Here is a 16831-nt window from a genome sequence, read left to right as displayed (position 1 = left end):
TTTGATCATGCTCACACCAGGAGGGGGGGAAAAAAACAATAATGAAAAGCTCTCTGGCAGACAATTTTGGATATCTGGAAAAGTAGCAGCCAGATATGAATTTGTATCACAAATGACTGCTCCTAAGTTTGAGTATTAACACAACCAGGCTCCTAAAATATTTAGCAGCTTGGATGGTGTCTCAAGCTTCCTATTGTTCCTCTAAAAGCTGGAAAAAAAGAATCTTGTCTTAGCATCACATGTCCTCACACTGGCACTTTCAAGAGAAAGTATTTCCCAAACTTCACTGGTGTGCTACTTTAGGAACAGCAAGACAACCCACAGGTTTATTTAATTTCAATCCCCACCCCAATATGGCAGCTATTTCTACTATTTAAAGATGAACTTTTGTGCTCAGTCAAAGAACAATAAAAATGTGAATAAGCTCTTGGAAATAATTTTACCTTTCAGGAATTCCTTCCTACGTTCCTACCCAAAACCATCAACGTTGCAAATGGCCATTCCCTCTGCCCATTTGTCCCTACTGCCAACTCACAGTAACAGGGAAAGAAGTTTGTCATGGTACGACCAAAGAACTTTAATATGTAAAACCCCATTAGCATGAATAGACAGGAGAGAAAAGGGGATGAGGAGTTTTGCATTTACTTTATCTACAGTGGATTAGGAAGAAAAAATAAAAATAAAAATAAAAAAATCAATGCCTGAAAGGTAAACAAGTTTTCACAGTTCCAAGTTTGGCTGAGAATAAGAGTTCCTCTTTAAAATGGTTAGTTGTTACACAAAGTAGGATCATTAGCATTTCGACCAAAGGGATCATATAGATTTCAGTTTAATTAAAGAAACACAATGTAGACTGTCCCAAGCTACATTGTATTAAAAGAGCATTTTTGCTGTTCTCATCTTAGCATAACCTACATCCCTTTCCTTCTCTATCTGATCCCAGTTCCCAGGAAATTTCAGGTGTACATCCCGGATTTGCAAAATATTCTGTCCCCTTCCAAAACCTTGGCCACCAAGAAAAATTATGAATTACAGCAAGTTGTCAGGGTATTTTTATTTCCTCCATGGTCAGCAGCAAAAGCTTATCCACTAGATTTTAACCTGTAAATTGATTTAATTACGTGACATAAAAGCTAAATGAAATCAAGGGAATTTGAAGGAAAATGTGCAAAAACATTCTTAAGCAAAATGCTTCACAGGAATCGATTTCAGCCACTGCTGTAAATCTACAGACACCATCTGCAACTGATTCAGACTCATGCTACAAAACATACTTACAAAAGCTCCTAATAATGTTGACAGTAGGAATATTTATATCAGACTGGGCTAACTTTCCTGAAACACATCTAAACTCAAATGAAATTTCTATTTTCTAGAGGCACATGCATTAATTTTTCAGGTATCAACTAACTAGAAATGTTCATTTTCTCCCAAACTTTTTTCCACTCATTTAAGCTTTTACACCAGAATTGCAAGCCTAGTTTCATTTTAAATAAACACTAGATGACCAAATGAAATTTAAATGAAAAACCTAAGAACAGACCTCATCTTCAGTGGGTTTTTCCCTCAGTGAGAATTTCCTAGAGTCAAAGAAAAGGACAGCCACTCTAGCAATCACATCTATACCTCATTACCTGCTCAAACATCTCATTTGGGTTCATGGACCCTAAGCTGTTCATGCTGCAAAGGTTTCTACTCATTCTTTTGGGACTTCTGTCCTCTGCAGTGTCTTGTTCACTTCTTCCTCAATCCTAAAAATACTCCTTTTCCCCAGCACTCACATGTGACACGGAACAGCAGCAGCAGGAAAATCACTGTGTACAACCCTCACCTGCACATCCTTTTGCCACACCACACTGGAAGCGCTGTATCAGCCCCAACATCCTGCAAGGAGCCTTCGGGGGCTTTTACTTTGTTTCATTTGGTTTGATGGTTCTAATCACCCTAATTTCTCTGATAATGAGAACCACCACTCCCAAAAAAGTCACTGATACCAATTACAAAGTTCTGCCTTTTAATCAACTACTTGCAACAGCACATGCAAATGCATTTTAACTCTGTGTAAGACAGAAGCCTTTCAAAAACTAATTTGCTCCTGGTTTAATCATTGCTAATTGTCTACCACTAATTCACTGCCCAGTTATGAAGATGAGGGACAGGCAACAGCAAAAGACTCATTTAAAAAAAAAAAAAAAAAAAAAAAGCATGAAATGATCCCTCTGGTAGAAATTTCTATGGCACCCTTATTACTTATTTTATGCACCGAATCCCTTTCCCTCCCACCTCCCAAGAAACAAAAAACAATTGATGAACAGAATTCAGTTAAAGGGAATCAAAAGGGTAGACCTTGTGGAGGCCTGCCGTCAAAGCCTAGCTGTGTCAGTTGCACAGGAAGACACCCCTTTTCTTCCTATTACAAGCAATCAACATAATGGAACATTATGATTAATATCAGGTAGTGTTAACAGCTTTAATTAAAGAAAAAATATGATTGCATAAAAGCCAAATGTCATAGTGCATAAATTTAGCACCAAATCATTTGCAATTTATGTAAATTGAAGAATTCTTTACCTGTTGCTTTCTTTCTGTTCCTCTAATCATCTCATTTTTCACAAGACAAATTTGAGTTTTTAAAAATACTGTTGATAAATCAACTTAAACATTAGTAATGTCTGTCAGTATAAAAAGCAAAGTTTACCAGGCAAGCAAACAGGCAAACACTGTTACTTAAAGGTGCTTAAAGGTGTTACTTTGAGGAAGTTCTTTAAACTGTTTTCCCCTCAACTTCAGAGAGAAAAAAAAAAAAATATGAACTGCTTCATGAATACCACATGATTTCAGAAACCATCCAAACACAATTTTTTTTTTCTGTTTGAGCACAGTGTGTATCCAGCAGAAAAACATGCATGTCAGTTATTTGAGATAATAATCATCAAACTTAAGACAGTGAAAACACATTTTGATCATCTTTTTTGGCTCAAACTTCACAAGTCTTAGGTAAAGCATTCCAAATTGCAGATAAAGCCCTGAGTGCTGCCCATTTTAGCCTCTACCATGATGGATGGATTTCCAACAGCAGTACAAAGCAAATACGTTCTGCATAGTAGCAAAGAACTGATTTACTACAAACTTTGGGGTGCATAACCTTTATTGATTGCTCAAAACCTTGGCCTAATAAAGGTTTGTTTTGTCTTTAACACACCTAGGGACTAATTTTCTCCTCAGTTACGTGCACGTGGCTTTCATTATGATCACGCACAGCCAAGCACTTACCCAAGGACAAAATGTGGCTCTAGGAGACTTTTCATGACTCAAATTTATATAGACACAATACCAATCTTGGGAACTGGCATAATGCTTCTATGTGCCTTGAAAAAAGTTCTGTGTATCCAATTCAGCTCATCCTCAAAAAAAAAGAGGGGAGGAGGGAGAATCTCTTGGCAATGTAAAAGGAGGTCTGAATACTTTTTTCATTTACAGTTCTTGCTTAAAGCCAACTTTGCAAACAAGACAATCAAAAAAATATGGTTTGAATCAAGAAAGTCTATGGCTAAAAATGAGATACCTTCCTCAAAGTTTACAAATGGAAGAAAGAGGAAAACCAAATAAATAAAAGTTAATTTGCTTACTTTGGTATTCATGTTCTGAGAGAACTCCAAAATAGTATCAACTCTTGTCCACGCATCAGGATGTTCTTTTAAGTGAGTCAACACTTCTTGTGCCATTCTTTGCTGAAAGAAAATTTGATATGAAAAAAGTGTTAACATTAGCTTATTTAAGAAGTTATATACTATCACTGAAGACATCAATATGTAACACTCCATTTAAACTACTTATCTAAGAGTTAGACAGAACTCAACCAGCAGCAACAAGTTCCTTAAGCCTCCTTCTGTGACAGCTGAAGTTTAGCAACAACCAAAATCCAAAAGCCCATTGATGTAGGACAGTAATTTCTCATTTCCACTCTTCCATCCTGAATGATTCATCCAGACCAGCAGCAAACATGCAAGTATAGCACACATGAGGGGGAAAACCTACTAGGGAATGAAGTTCTCTCCTCTTCCACAAAGTCATCTAGATAAAACTTCATTCTAGGGCACCCGAACTTTCTAGTTCCAGTGGAAACACTTCCATACAAAGTGCCAGCTTTAAGGAACACTGTTTTGTGCTGCAGAACTGTTGAATTTATTTTGAAGAACCACAAAGCAGAGCATTAGAGGTCTCCAATCCCTAGTTCTGAGGGATCCTTGGTGTACCTAACAACCTACAAAACCATAATAAAAACCTGCCAGCGGGAGGAAGGGAGCTGGTCATGCTAATGGTTTGCTCTTCCTTAGGATTGACATTATCAATTACTCTCCTAGATGCTGTGGTTTCTTGAAAACCTCATCTGAAGCAATTACACATTGAAATAGCTGAATTCATTTTGGCCATTCCTTTTCAAAAGCCTGGATGTCCTCAAGAATTTTTAGGGAGCCAAAGTGATGTCAGCCATTTCCAAAAGTGCCATGCACTGACAAATCCTGCTGCAAATTGTACCCCCTACAAGCATCAGGCACTGCCTTACCAACAAGGTGGGGATTCTGTAACACAATTAACACAACTTAGCTCATTCTTTCACTGCACTGCAGAGCCAATTTGACAGTTACAAAGCAGTTAAAGCTTTGCTTTAGGATTAATTTCAACAGTTAGAACTTAGTACAGCCATGCAGCTTTCTAGTCTCACCCAAGTACATACTTGAGCTAATCAGCAACTGGTGTAAGAAAACATGTACTTTCAGCAACTTGGAAACCCAATCAGGACCCCAAACCTCTCTCTCTCTCTCTCTCTCCATATATATATATATGTATGTATATGTATATATAATACAAGAAACTGACAGATTTGGCATGTGATTTACAAAATGAAATTGGAGGTTCCAATAGAGAAGGAATATAAATACTTGGGATACAAAATACTTGATATAATTGAGCACAGTGGAGCAACTGGAGCAGCAAGTCCCTGCAGATTTGATATGGACAAGTACCACATAAATATTCTGTTTAAGACTACAACCAGTACAGCCCTATCGTTCCAATGCGACATCAGAGTTAAAAACAACAAACAGAAAAACCAGCACTTTTAATACATTTTAGTTTTAAAAGAGAAGGAATAGCTGTATTACTTCCAGGTTCAAACTGAAAGTGTGTTTTTATATTGGTCTCCTGTTTACTTCAAATACTGGTGACGTATCCCAGGATCAAATTTCAACACCAACAAAATATAGACAGTCCACATCCTCCTCCCAGTGCTGAGAGGTTTGCTCTCATACCCACTAACCCCTTCTCTGGACATCAAATCCTGTATTTTCATAAACAATATAAATATAATAATAGTGATTAATCAGGAACAAAGCCTCATAATGTTGCTGGTACTAAAAAAAAATTTGCAAATAATCTTTCTGGACGTGTGAAGATCTAACAGATCAATGGAATTAAAAGGCTGGGATGAGTCCAGGTAAACATTTATGAGTTGCATGAAATCTCCTTAGTCATGTGTTGCACTGGGGTGGGGACATTCTTTTCAGAGAAGTATACCCAAAAAAACCAAGAGAAAAAAAATGTAAATCTCCAGGACAGAAAATAGCTTCTTTCTTGCCTAATATAGATCAGCAGATAACAGTTTTGCAAGCAGAGATAAGAACTAAGCAGAAGGAGGAGGCAGGTGAATCTGAAAGCAAGTTCAGCACAGGCCATTCAGGTTGCATTCTAAACCTGTTTTACCCTGACATTACCCTGACCTATTCCAGGAAAACCACTTGTAATCTCCCAATTTTAATATTTAGTTTCCTCAACTCCTATTATTCCTGTCACCCTTTAGTAAAGGACTTGAGCTGCCAGACTCCACTGAGACCAAATTTTTCTTGCATTTTTTTTAACCCCCTGGAAAAGGGAAAAGCTCAGACTTCCTGAAATGTCTCCAGTTTGGAAAGGTACTAAAACAGCTGACGAAAGTTTCATTGAGGCAACATGTATAAATACATGCATTTAAACAAGTAAATCATAATTCACTTTTGCCCATTAAACACCACCTCCTGAATTTTTGCATCTTATTGTACTGATTTTCTAAATACTGGAGACTTTTCCCAGCTGTTTTAAGTGAAGCAACTTCTCACAATGCCAGAACAATGGCAATTTGATCATTGTATTCAGTCTTAATCCTTTATTTTCCTTATAAACCTTCAGAACTTTTTCAACTCTTTTCAAACCAAACAACATTATAAGCATCACCTGTTTTGCAGGGCAGCAAAAGATCACAAAACAAGTGCTACAGATGTCCATACTTTTAAGGCAAAAGCTACAATGAGTTTTCTATCATTCAAGCACTCAAAAAACTACAACAAGCAACTATTTCAATTTAGGACACTCAAAATGCAAATATTTCAAAAAACAACAAGGTATTTCAAAACCTACTAGAATTCACATTAGTAAGCTTTACAAAAGCTTTTTTTTTTCCCCCTAAAGAGATACACAAAGCAAGCATATGCAAGTATATCATTGTTTATTCTAACAGCTGGAAAGAATAGAAAAGCATCAGCTACTTTGTCCCATTTAATTCACTTATTGTTGTGCAAGACTATCTTAGTAAGAGATGCCTGACACTGAAACTCCCAATTTGTTGAGCCTGAACAATTAAAATCTGCCAGAAGAGGAACTATGCCAACACCCTTTGTAGCAATACTTGCTCTCAACATTAAAGTCTTGTTTCCAAAGTTCAAGAAATAGATAAAAGCAATAGAAGATTCACTTTCAAGGCAATATATGCAAACACACAAATGCACAGTCTTTCCATTTCAACCTAGTGCAGATTGTGAAGTATAAAGTCCAAAGGAAAGAATGCAAGAAGAACCTGTGCAAACTGTAACGGGAAATAAAAAAGACCAGAAACAAGAAAGGAACAAACTCTTCTATTAAATAGGCATGACATGTTTCTTTATAAATACAAACACAGTAATAGCATCACTTTTTCTTTTAAAAACAATTCTTCACTGAAGTGAACATTACATTTATGGCTTCACAATCCTGTCCATGATAACAAGTAACAGGTAGCTCAGACCCTCCTGAAGACCTAAGTCAGAAAAGGTGAGCTGCACTAACTGTCCATACCAAATCGTTTTTGCTAATAATTCTCAACATCAGAAGGCAAGCTAGAAATGAACCCACACCAAATAAATATTTCTCCAAGTGTCATTGCAACATGAATTCACATTTCATGTGACTGCCGGTGATATTCCAGTCACTAGCTTAGTAAATTCACTAATGTTACTAATTGTAACTGGAGTGAATTGATTTTGCTCAGCTGATTTAGTTTAAGTGTTGTTAAACATGGTCAATAAATGCATGTTCCATGTCCACCTTACCTGTGCACCTTCTCCATGGTACAAGCAGTTCACCACATTGTCCAAGAGATTGATATCCAATTTCTGGTTAAAATCCAGCAGCTGACGAGCTGCATGGTCTGCTAACATTGTCATAATTGCTGGCATAGATTACTGCAAAATAAATTTTAAAAAACTGATCAATTAGTAAGAAATTATTATCAGATGCAGCTGCAAAGCAAGTGCTTCAACTTGGCTCATTTGTCTCATTGAAACAAGATGCTTATGTTAGCAGTAGTAGATAACACTGAGTACAACACTGCTTTGATTGTAGGGCACATACCAGGACAAACTTTTCTTTTTCCTCCCTGACAAACTCACCCATCACTACCCCAGCTCAACTCTTGGGGTCTTCAACAGGTAGAACACATAATAACAGTCTGACTAGAGAATGGGCTGTGTTACCAACACCCTGGGGCTTATTTCAAAGCAGGTATCGACCCCTACATGTTTGCTGGTCGAAAAGTCTTGTGTCACTACAACCAAAACCCATCCTGGCAATCTCAGCCGAGTATCGAGTTCCCAAGGCCAACATGCACATTCAGAAGATTCAGTTCCAAAAGCTTTTAAACACTTGGGTATGGAGGTGAAACGTGATCTACACACAGAGCAAGAAATTAGCCACAGGGCATTTTTCAAATAGTTGGAGAAAAAAAGAAAACCACCTTCCAAGTTAACCACATCCAAGTAAAAAATTACCACTGAAACTAAGTTGACTGAAGGCACTTTGAGAACCTGAAGCAAAGGCACTGTTCAATCAGCAGGTTACTCTGTGTGCCATGTGAGATCACTTCCAACTGAAATGGAATTCTACTGGAGGTTTCAGGTCCCCTAAACCCAGGGACACATGCATTAACTCTTTGTCCTAGATAGAGCAGCCTTGATATTATGCAAAGGGAGTCAGGTGGGGTGTGCACGTAATATTCTTTACCAGCCAGAGACTGGTGCAAGATAAAGACATTCATGAAAAGCAGGAAAACACGCCAGAAGCCACAGAATTGTTAATGGTAAGTTATACTCTACCTTTTTCACATCACCCTCCATCCCCCACCTAATGAGGTTTATTGCCCTGTTCTCACAGAAAATGGCAACTCTAACACATATTCCCACCCTGCCATCTACAGCACCTCTGTGCCACTCACCCTCCTTTTCAAACCCTATAAACCTACAAATCTCACACGAAACTGCCCACTCAACAAACAGCCAGAAGTCTGGGCAAGTGAAAGATCAATCAAAAAGTTACACCAGAACCATCTGCATACTCAGAAAGATACAACCTGAAACTCTTCCAGGAACACACCCCATAAAGTCAGATTTGCTCTTACTAAGTAACTCCATGTGTAAGGAAGAATTTGTTTTATGCTTTATGCATTTAAGACATGCTCAAAAGGAGCAAGACAAACCTGTGCCTCAACCCTAGTAATTGCTAATTAAGTGAAAGTTTTACAGTAGCATCCAGACAAGGAAAACCTTTTGTTTAGAAATGTGTCTTCGCAAGCAGCATCAAGTAATTTCTTTTACTTATATATATAAAAAATAGCTTCCAACCCAAATATTCTAACTGAATTTTCAAGCAGAAAATTTGGTGTTACTACACTAACACAACCATTTTAAGGGCTTTATCTCAACATCCAGTCAAGTCTTTTTACAACATGTACCTGCAAAACCAGGAGAAAATAAACATCAAGTACAGAACAAAATAAATTAACACTCCATGTCTATTCTTCCCTCCTTCAACTCCTAATGTTTTCAAAATTGCAATGTTAACTTTGAAAGCGAGAAACACAGCAGCAGAAAAGGCTGACTTCGTTCTTCATTTCATTCTTTTGGCCCAGGAGGAGGCTGAAAATATCACCGGGCAAATGAGGAGCAGTGAGCAGCACCACTAGAAGGAAACTGCACCCATGAAGAGGCTCAGAGCAGTTAATGCTCCCCCAGCCACTCGTGCTCCCAGGCACGCCCCTTTTTGTCCACATCTGGCCTCCATGGCTGAGCCCTGAGCCGGGAAAGCGCTTTCCAAACTACAATAAATGTCGTGAACCAGTCGCTCTTCAGGTAGGGCCATTCATTTCAGACCTGAGCCTCCTTCAGTGGTTTTCAGGCGGCCCCGAGAGCGCCAGGGAGGAGCAGCGTGACCGAGAGAAGTTATTCAACACATGGAAGCAGAAAGGAAATGTTTTGAATAGGGCCCTTCGCCACTCCCAGCATTATCTTCAAAATGACCTACCTACTTCGGCAGCCGAAACACAGAAATGGCGGCTTTGTGGCCACCACCACCTGCAACCAACTCCATCTCCCACTCCTAACACTGTACCCACATGAAGCTCATAATCTCTGATTTACTGTACTCCTACACTTTTCCCTCCCCCATCATGCCTGATCTCCAGAACACGTTTAAGCCTCAGCTCCAAGAACCACCACTGATCAGTCCTTCAATAAATGGGCAAACAGAAACAATAGAAAAAGTTTTTTAAAAAATAATAATAATAAAAAAAGGCAGAAAAAAAATCTGAACTACAGCACAGCAAGAATGTGACATCTACCGAAGGTCAAAAGAACTGCATTTACAGCACTGTTTACACAGTTATCCCAACTCTCGATGACCCTGGACCTTTAACACAACAGTTAGCTTATTGTGGTAGACCCGATTCATTTTGGCATGTAGCACACAGGAATAACAGCAGGCACTTAATAGTAAGAAATGTTGAGCATTCGCCATGAATCCTAAAGCACCTTGAACCCAGATATATAAAGCTCAATGGGGGCAGCGACTAAAAAAAAAACCAAAAAAAAAGCCAAAAAACCCACCCTGGGAGAGTCACTGTGCCCCATTTCTTAGCACGCAATGCAAATGAGTTGCCTCCCTCTTCCAAGGAATTAGCTGCATCGCTTGTAAATCCCACCCAGGAGGGGTGAGCGCCTCTGAAACGCAGCGGACGACAAACGCGTTCGCATCACGCTCCACACACCAGCAATGGCAACGAAACCGCCCCTTCCCTTCGCTCCTTCACACACACGTGAAGGAGAAGGACGAGACGGATTAAGTAACATCTGCCCGACACCTCGGAGCGTTCATTTTCGGCTGGAAATAACTCACACCCACCCAGCGCGGCGGCCCTTCCCCGGCTCCTGCCGCAGCGCCCCGGCGGGCGGGCAGCGCCCCGGCTCTCGGGCAGCGCCTCCGGCTCCCGGCTCGGGCCGGCAGGGCCCGGGATCCCGGCAGGGAACGGGCCCGGGCGGTGGGTCGGGCGGGCCGGGGCCCTGCGGAGCGCGGTGGCCCCGCAGCCCCTCCCTCCTCCTCCTCCTCCTCCTCCTCCCCTGGGCTCCAGCCCTGCGCTCTATACAGGGCTCCCCACGTGATCCAGGCGGACGTTTCAATACTGCTGCACAGACACACACACACAAAAAAATATTTCTGGAAACTTCCACTCCTAATAATTTACAGATTATGTCGCCGGGTTTGCCCGTAGCCGATCCCAGCCTGCCCGGTCCCTTCCTAACGAGGAGCATCCCCCGCAGCATCCGTGGCTGCGCTCGGCCAGGCCGGGGATGCTCGTACCCCAAACCCCATCCAAGCGCACCCCCGCCCCTCAGGGCTTCTCCACGGGGTTCATCACATCTCTCCTAGCACAGGCCAGGCTCTGTGCCCCCCTGCACGGGCACATCCCCCCTCCTGTCCCCCTAAAATACCCCCCCTCTGCCCCCTCCGCGTTGCCCATCGCGACCCCCCCACAACCCTCGCTTACCTAGGGGTTTCTCACAGCCTCTTCCTTCAGAAAGTAGGGGCGGGAGAGCCAAGTTTCTAACCACCACACGCCACAAGAAAAAAAAAAAAAAAAAAGAAAATAAAAAAAGACCACCAAAAATAACCCCCTCCCAAAAAGGAAAAAAAAAAGAAAAAAAAAAAAAAAGAAAAAAACCAAAAACACAGAAGGAGGGGGAAAAAAAAAAACCAGCACGGAAGGAGGGAAAAAAACCACCACGGCAGGAGGTGGGGGGAAGGCGAGCGCTCCCTCCTCGGTGGTGGGTCGGGGTTAGTGGCGCCACTCCTCCCCTCGCAGCGTGCCCGGCCTGGCTGCACCAGGCGCCCGCAGCGGCCCCCGGGGCTCCGCGCTCGGCTCCGCGCCTTCCCCTCAGCCCCGGGAAAGCGGCCGGCGCGGCGCTCCGGCCTCGCTGGTGAGGGGGGATCTACCCGGCTGCGCCTCCCGCGCCGCCCAGGCCCGGCCCCGCCGGCTCTCGCTGCCCCTGCGGCTGCCGCCCTCCCCGCCCGGCGCTCAGTTCGCCCCCATTCCCGCCGCCCCCCCCCGCGGCTCGCACTAAACTTCGCCCCCTCAGCTGCGGGTCCCCTACGAGCAGGTCACACACGCGGCGGCGGCGACGGGGACTGAGCGCGGCGCGTCTCCCCCTCCTAATGCCACAGGCTCGGAACCGGCTCAAACCGGTTCAGACTGGGAGATTCCATCTCGGTTTAGTTTTCAGCCCATGGCGCCGCGGAGCGTTTGGAAACCTCGGAGGCCCCGCCCATCCGCCGCTCCCATTGGCCCCGGGATGTGCCGCCGCGAAGGCGGCCGCCACGCTGATTGGTCGGACGACCTGTCCATCCGATGCGCGCCTCGGATGGGCGGGGGGGAGCGAGCGGCGGCGGGGGGGTTGAGCAAAGGGACCCGCCCCCTCTCCAGCAGCGCTTTGCGCGCTAAGGGGGGGGCTGCCGCTCTCCGATAGGCCGAGCCGCGCTGTCACTCAGAGAGGCCCCGCCTCCATGTTCGCAAAGCGCGGGCGCGGGCCTGGCGGTGCTCTCATTGGCCGGCTGCCGTGGCGGCGTGACGCGCGCGCCTGAGCGCGGCTTTCGGGGCTGCGGCGGGAGGGGGCGGGAAAGGCGCGGCCGTTGGGCGCCCCCGGGCGCGTGCCTGAGGTGCAATGGCGGGAGCGGGGCGGGCGGCCCCCTGAGGGGAAGGGGCTCGGGAGGGGGCTTGATCCGTGTGAGGAGAAGGGTTTGGGGGAGGGCTCTGTTCAATGAGGTGAAGGGACTCGGGGGTCTTTCCTTAGTGAGCTAAAGGGGTTTGAGTGAAGCGGTTCGTGGGGCTCCTCTCACTGAGGTGGAGGGACTCAGCAGTGCTGGCCCGTGAGGGGATGGAATTTGGGGAAAACGATTCGGGTCGCTGGTCCGTGAGGGGAAGGGGTTCGAGCACCATCCCGTTCGTGCTGAGGCGCTGTTTGTGAGGGCGTGCAGCGACGAGATGGGGGCACCCTCTGTGTGGGGACTGTGTGGCAATGGCGGGCGCTGCCCCACAGGTCTCTGTCTCTGGGAGAAGTGGAGTAGAATATCTCCGGTGTAGAGTGGGCCCTGTGAGCAGCAGGAGCACCAGCCCGCGGTGGGTGCTTGCCGTCCCTTACCCCAGCAGTCCCGTGCTCTCCACCGGAGCCTGTGCAGATGGCGAGTGAGGTGTGTGTCCCCTCCTGTAGGATGCCTCTGTCCATGCGGTGTCCAGCTTCCTGCAGCCGCCCTCCAAAGTGTGCTTCAGGCAAGGCTGGCTTTAGATTTATCCAAATGTCGAGCTGCGTGAGGTGCGTTAGGTAACCGGATGGGAGCAGGGATGATTCTTGATGTTTTTCTGTGGCGGCACAAACTCAGAAGGCTATGGTTGTTCATCTCATTGCTGCCTGGAGGAGCAGAGAACGTGCTTGCCAACTTTCACGTGGAAAAGCTCCTACCAGTGAATGTTCTCTCTACCTACATATGCATATTTTTCAGTCTTACCTCTTTACTTGGAAAAGCCCTGGCTATAGAAACTCGGGACTCGCTTGTATGAGGAGGCTACTATTAGGAAGTATTTAAGTACCTTCTAGGAACAAACTTTCATTTTCATCACTTCAGTTGAAGTAGTTACTTTGTTTTTGGGATGGCATGGCAATGGTCAGTGAAACTTGTTATAGAAGTGATACTTTTGATTTGTGGAATGCCGTCTGGGTGGCTTCCAAAGGAAACTATAGCTTTATTGAGGCGGTGTTCACCTGTGTTGCGGCGGGGGGTATGGGAGGGATGCTTAAGCACTTTTGTAGAGTTTTAAAAGGAAAAAAAGTAGTGTTTTGTGGTGTGTAGACTGCTCGGCAGTAGTGGCTAAATTACCACTGGTGCGAAGTTTGTATCTAGCAGGCAGGTGCTGTCCTGTTACTATAGTAAGTCATAAGAAGGACACTTAACTCGCTTTTTGAAGCCTTTGTTGGCTTTCTAACTTCACAGATAGTGTGTGTTCAGCCATGTAGCTGGTGGATGGGGCTCAAAACCTGTATTTCTTCCATGGGATTTTTTAAATCCATACCTTCTGTAGGGCACAACAGTTTAAAGTTGGGCATCTGTAGCTACCCTCAAAAACTTGCCAGTGCAATGAAAACCACAATATGCTTGAATAAATAAATACAATTACACATACTTACACTGTTCTAATTGCCTGACCAATTCTAGCAGTGCAGTGGGGATTGCAGTCCCTCAATCTTCATTTTGTGGGTGTGTGTTACATGGTTTCTTTATTTTCTTTCTGGGACAACTGGAGAAATCTTGTATTCAAAGACACATTTGTGTTTTGGGCAGAATCTCAGAGGATGCAGGCAGGTGTGGTGCCAGATCAGATCCTGTGTGATGTAATACTGGCTTAATGTGATGTATTACTGCGCTTAATTCCTCAGTCAAGTTTCTTGGAAAAATTTTTGCAGCATTTAAGGCTTGAAGAGCTGGAATATGAATGGTCTCTTTTATATTTTATCATGCCTAAAAGGAACTGCATCCTGTTAACATCTGTGTCAGGGTGGTAACAGTGCTTTGTTTAATTCAGCTTGTTTGTCTTGCTCTGGTGGGTTGGCCTTTGCAGAGTGACTGTAATTGAAGATAGCACTGGAGCTGCTGGGATTGAATTTGAAAGTGATTCCAGCAGAATGCACGGGCATAGCAAGCTGTTGGTGAGTTAAAAGCAGGGCTGTAACTCTAGCACTTAGAATAAACAGTTCCTATGTGTGTTTTGATGTTCTAGCTAGCTCTGGTGTTCAAAACAAACTGATGTAAGAGACCAAAAAGTCAGATTCTTTTAACTCCTGCTTGTGCAGAGGGTTCACTTCTATTTTCTTTGTGTATGTATGTAAGAGACAAATGTTTAAACCTTTAAATTAGTTTGTTAAATTAATGTTAATTATTCTGGGAGTTGATGCAGCTTCACAGTTTCATCAGGTGTTGGTAATGCCCCAGATTGCAATGTGGTTTTAATAAATTGCAGGAGTAACAAACACAGCAGGGGTTGGCTCTGCCAGTTTGTTTGCTAAATCCTGTGCTTGGGTAGGGGAGAGTTCCTGCCTCATCACTGTTATCTCAAACAACACATTAATTTTTTTCTAGAAATAGCCTATCTTTCTGCAAGCTGGAAAAACCAAACTCTTCCTATCTCCCTTCTGTTAGGAGCCAGGTGAAGGCTGGTTCAGAAATTGAGAAACTGGCAACTCAGTCAGTAAAATGCAGCTGTTTTAGCAGGGTGGGTGTATCTGATTACAGCTTTTCTCCCACACATGCTGTCAGGAGTTGTAGTAAGCTTGTGCTTGCTGTTTTGTTGCCACTGTTCCCTGTCTGATGGCTCCTTTATTAGATGTTCAGTCTGGTATTTCGGCCTTGCTGGAATCAATAGAAAAATTTGCTTGGGTTTCAGGTCAGCAGTGTGGCCTGGTAGTGATAAAAGCTAACTGCACACTAGGCTGGATCAAAAGGAGCATAACCAGGACATCAAGTGAAGTGATTCTTTTTTTCTGCTGGTCACTCAGCAGCTGCATCTGTCACACCGTGCCTGGCTTTTGGTCCACCACCACAAGAAAGATGTGGAGAACCCTGTGCAAGTCCAACAGAGCCTGTCTTTAAGGTGAAGGGACTGAGGGAGCTGGGCTTCTTCAGCCTGGCAAAAAATAATGGGTGAGGGCAGACCCAGCAGCACCAACCAGAGCAGGGAGTGGGTATGGGCAGAATTAAGTAACTAAGTTTTTGTGGTCTGTTTGTTCTTCACAAGGGCCCCACCATTTTTGGGAGTTAATGTATTTTGAATGCTTTTTTAATCCCTGCACACACTATTTGGGGGTGATGGGCTGTGCCACCAAGGTCTGAGAGTGTCACAAAATAAAAGCTATGTGGATAGGCAAGCAGTACTTATTAACTTTCACCCCAAAATTAGAGAGCTCTTCCTTTTACCTTTTATGCAATTTTTTTTTTTTCTTTAAAGCTTTTTTCTTTGCTTTTGGATATTCTTCCAGTAAAATTTTCCTTAGCAGATCATCTCCTATAGCTCAGTCAATTTCATTTTTCAGAACCAGAATGATTTTCTTGGGTGGCGTTGCCAGCATTAGGGGTTGTGCATCTGGGAAAGCTGAGGTTCTGATAGAGGGATGAGGCATACCAATAAGAGAAAAATATCAAGTTGGTGTCATAATTTCTTGACTGATGAAGTAGGACTTGTAAATGGAAAGACCAGGGAAGAGAATAAAACAGAGCTGGGAAAATAAGGCAAAGAGAAGGCAGGTGTTGAGTGAGGCTGAAGTGAAAGGAATGAGGCATTCACAGGAAATTGCCAGCTGTAAATTTTCAAGGATGTCTGGGCAACACACAACTGAAACAATCTGCTAATGTCGAGTGTCATTGTAAACAGCTCCAGCCTCCACCTCATCCTTCAGGAAAGGTCCTTTCCCCATCCATGTCTTTATGGGGGGCGTGTCCTGACTGCAGAGTTTTCATTTTACCACACTGTGTCCAGGGCCAGAGCTTTCTTCTCAAAGCAGGGAATGATTCCTTGTAGTTTCCACTTTCTCCTGCAGCTGTCCCACTTTGTTCTGGGATTATTGATGTGGTAGGACCAGGAAATATATTTGGCTAATGAAAAGAATGCAGAGAATTTGTTCTGTCCTTCCACTCTTGCTTCATGTCATTCTAGAAATGGCAGAACTAATCCTGCCTGAGCATCCCTCTTCTCACTGAGCATCTGCTGCCATTCTTAATTGTTTTATTTTTCCTTTGGAAGAGCTTCTAATGTACTTTTTTTATTCTTTAATTACTTTTGTTTGACTCCACCTTTACCATGTCTTTGGCCAAACAAGTTTTGCATTTAATTTAATTTATTCTTACGTGGAAGAAAGCAACTGTCTGTTTTGATGAATGTCCCAGATCAATGATTTCTGAGAGGCTGGATGTAAGAAGAATATTAACAGCATTTGCAGACGATCATAAGCCAGGTGTTACAAACACAAGTAGGAAGAAATAATACAACATAATCTGAAAATCTTGCAAACGGGAAATTGAATGTAACTGAGTGGAGAGAAGAAATAAAAACTGATGTGTCCTTGGGGGGCTTGGGGGGTGGTGTGGAAAGTTCAGTCCAAGGGAAAACTTGGAA

At 43.6% G+C, this 16831-nt stretch overlaps 1 protein-coding gene across 3 annotated transcripts in view; it reads right to left on the bottom strand.

Moving 5' to 3' along the window:
• The window catches only part of XPO1 (exportin 1), a 34846-nt gene extending 22922 nt beyond the window's left edge, over positions 1–11924 (bottom strand). Inside the window, exons 1-3 of one of the 3 annotated variants that reach the window (XM_058834776.1) lie at positions 11165–11924; positions 7401–7532; positions 3630–3731 (exon numbers count right to left, since the gene is read on the bottom strand). In XM_058834776.1, coding sequence (XP_058690759.1) covers positions 3630–3731; positions 7401–7526 — 228 coding nt within the window. In that variant the 5' untranslated portion in view covers positions 7527–7532; positions 11165–11924. Of the gene's footprint in view, positions 1–3629; positions 3732–7400; positions 7533–10226; positions 10379–10521; positions 10691–11164 lie in introns of those variants that run through there. The other 2 variants (XM_058834778.1, XM_058834779.1) reach the window with 2 other exon arrangements.
• Positions 11925–16831: the final 4907 nt, after the last annotated feature.

Source organism: Poecile atricapillus, chromosome 3 (genome assembly GCF_030490865.1).
Source record: "Poecile atricapillus isolate bPoeAtr1 chromosome 3, bPoeAtr1.hap1, whole genome shotgun sequence".
In the NCBI taxonomy this organism is placed as follows: domain Eukaryota; kingdom Metazoa; phylum Chordata; class Aves; order Passeriformes; family Paridae; genus Poecile; species Poecile atricapillus.
The sequence above is the reverse complement of the archived record's forward strand: the minus strand, read 5'-3'. Positions and strand labels throughout refer to the sequence as shown.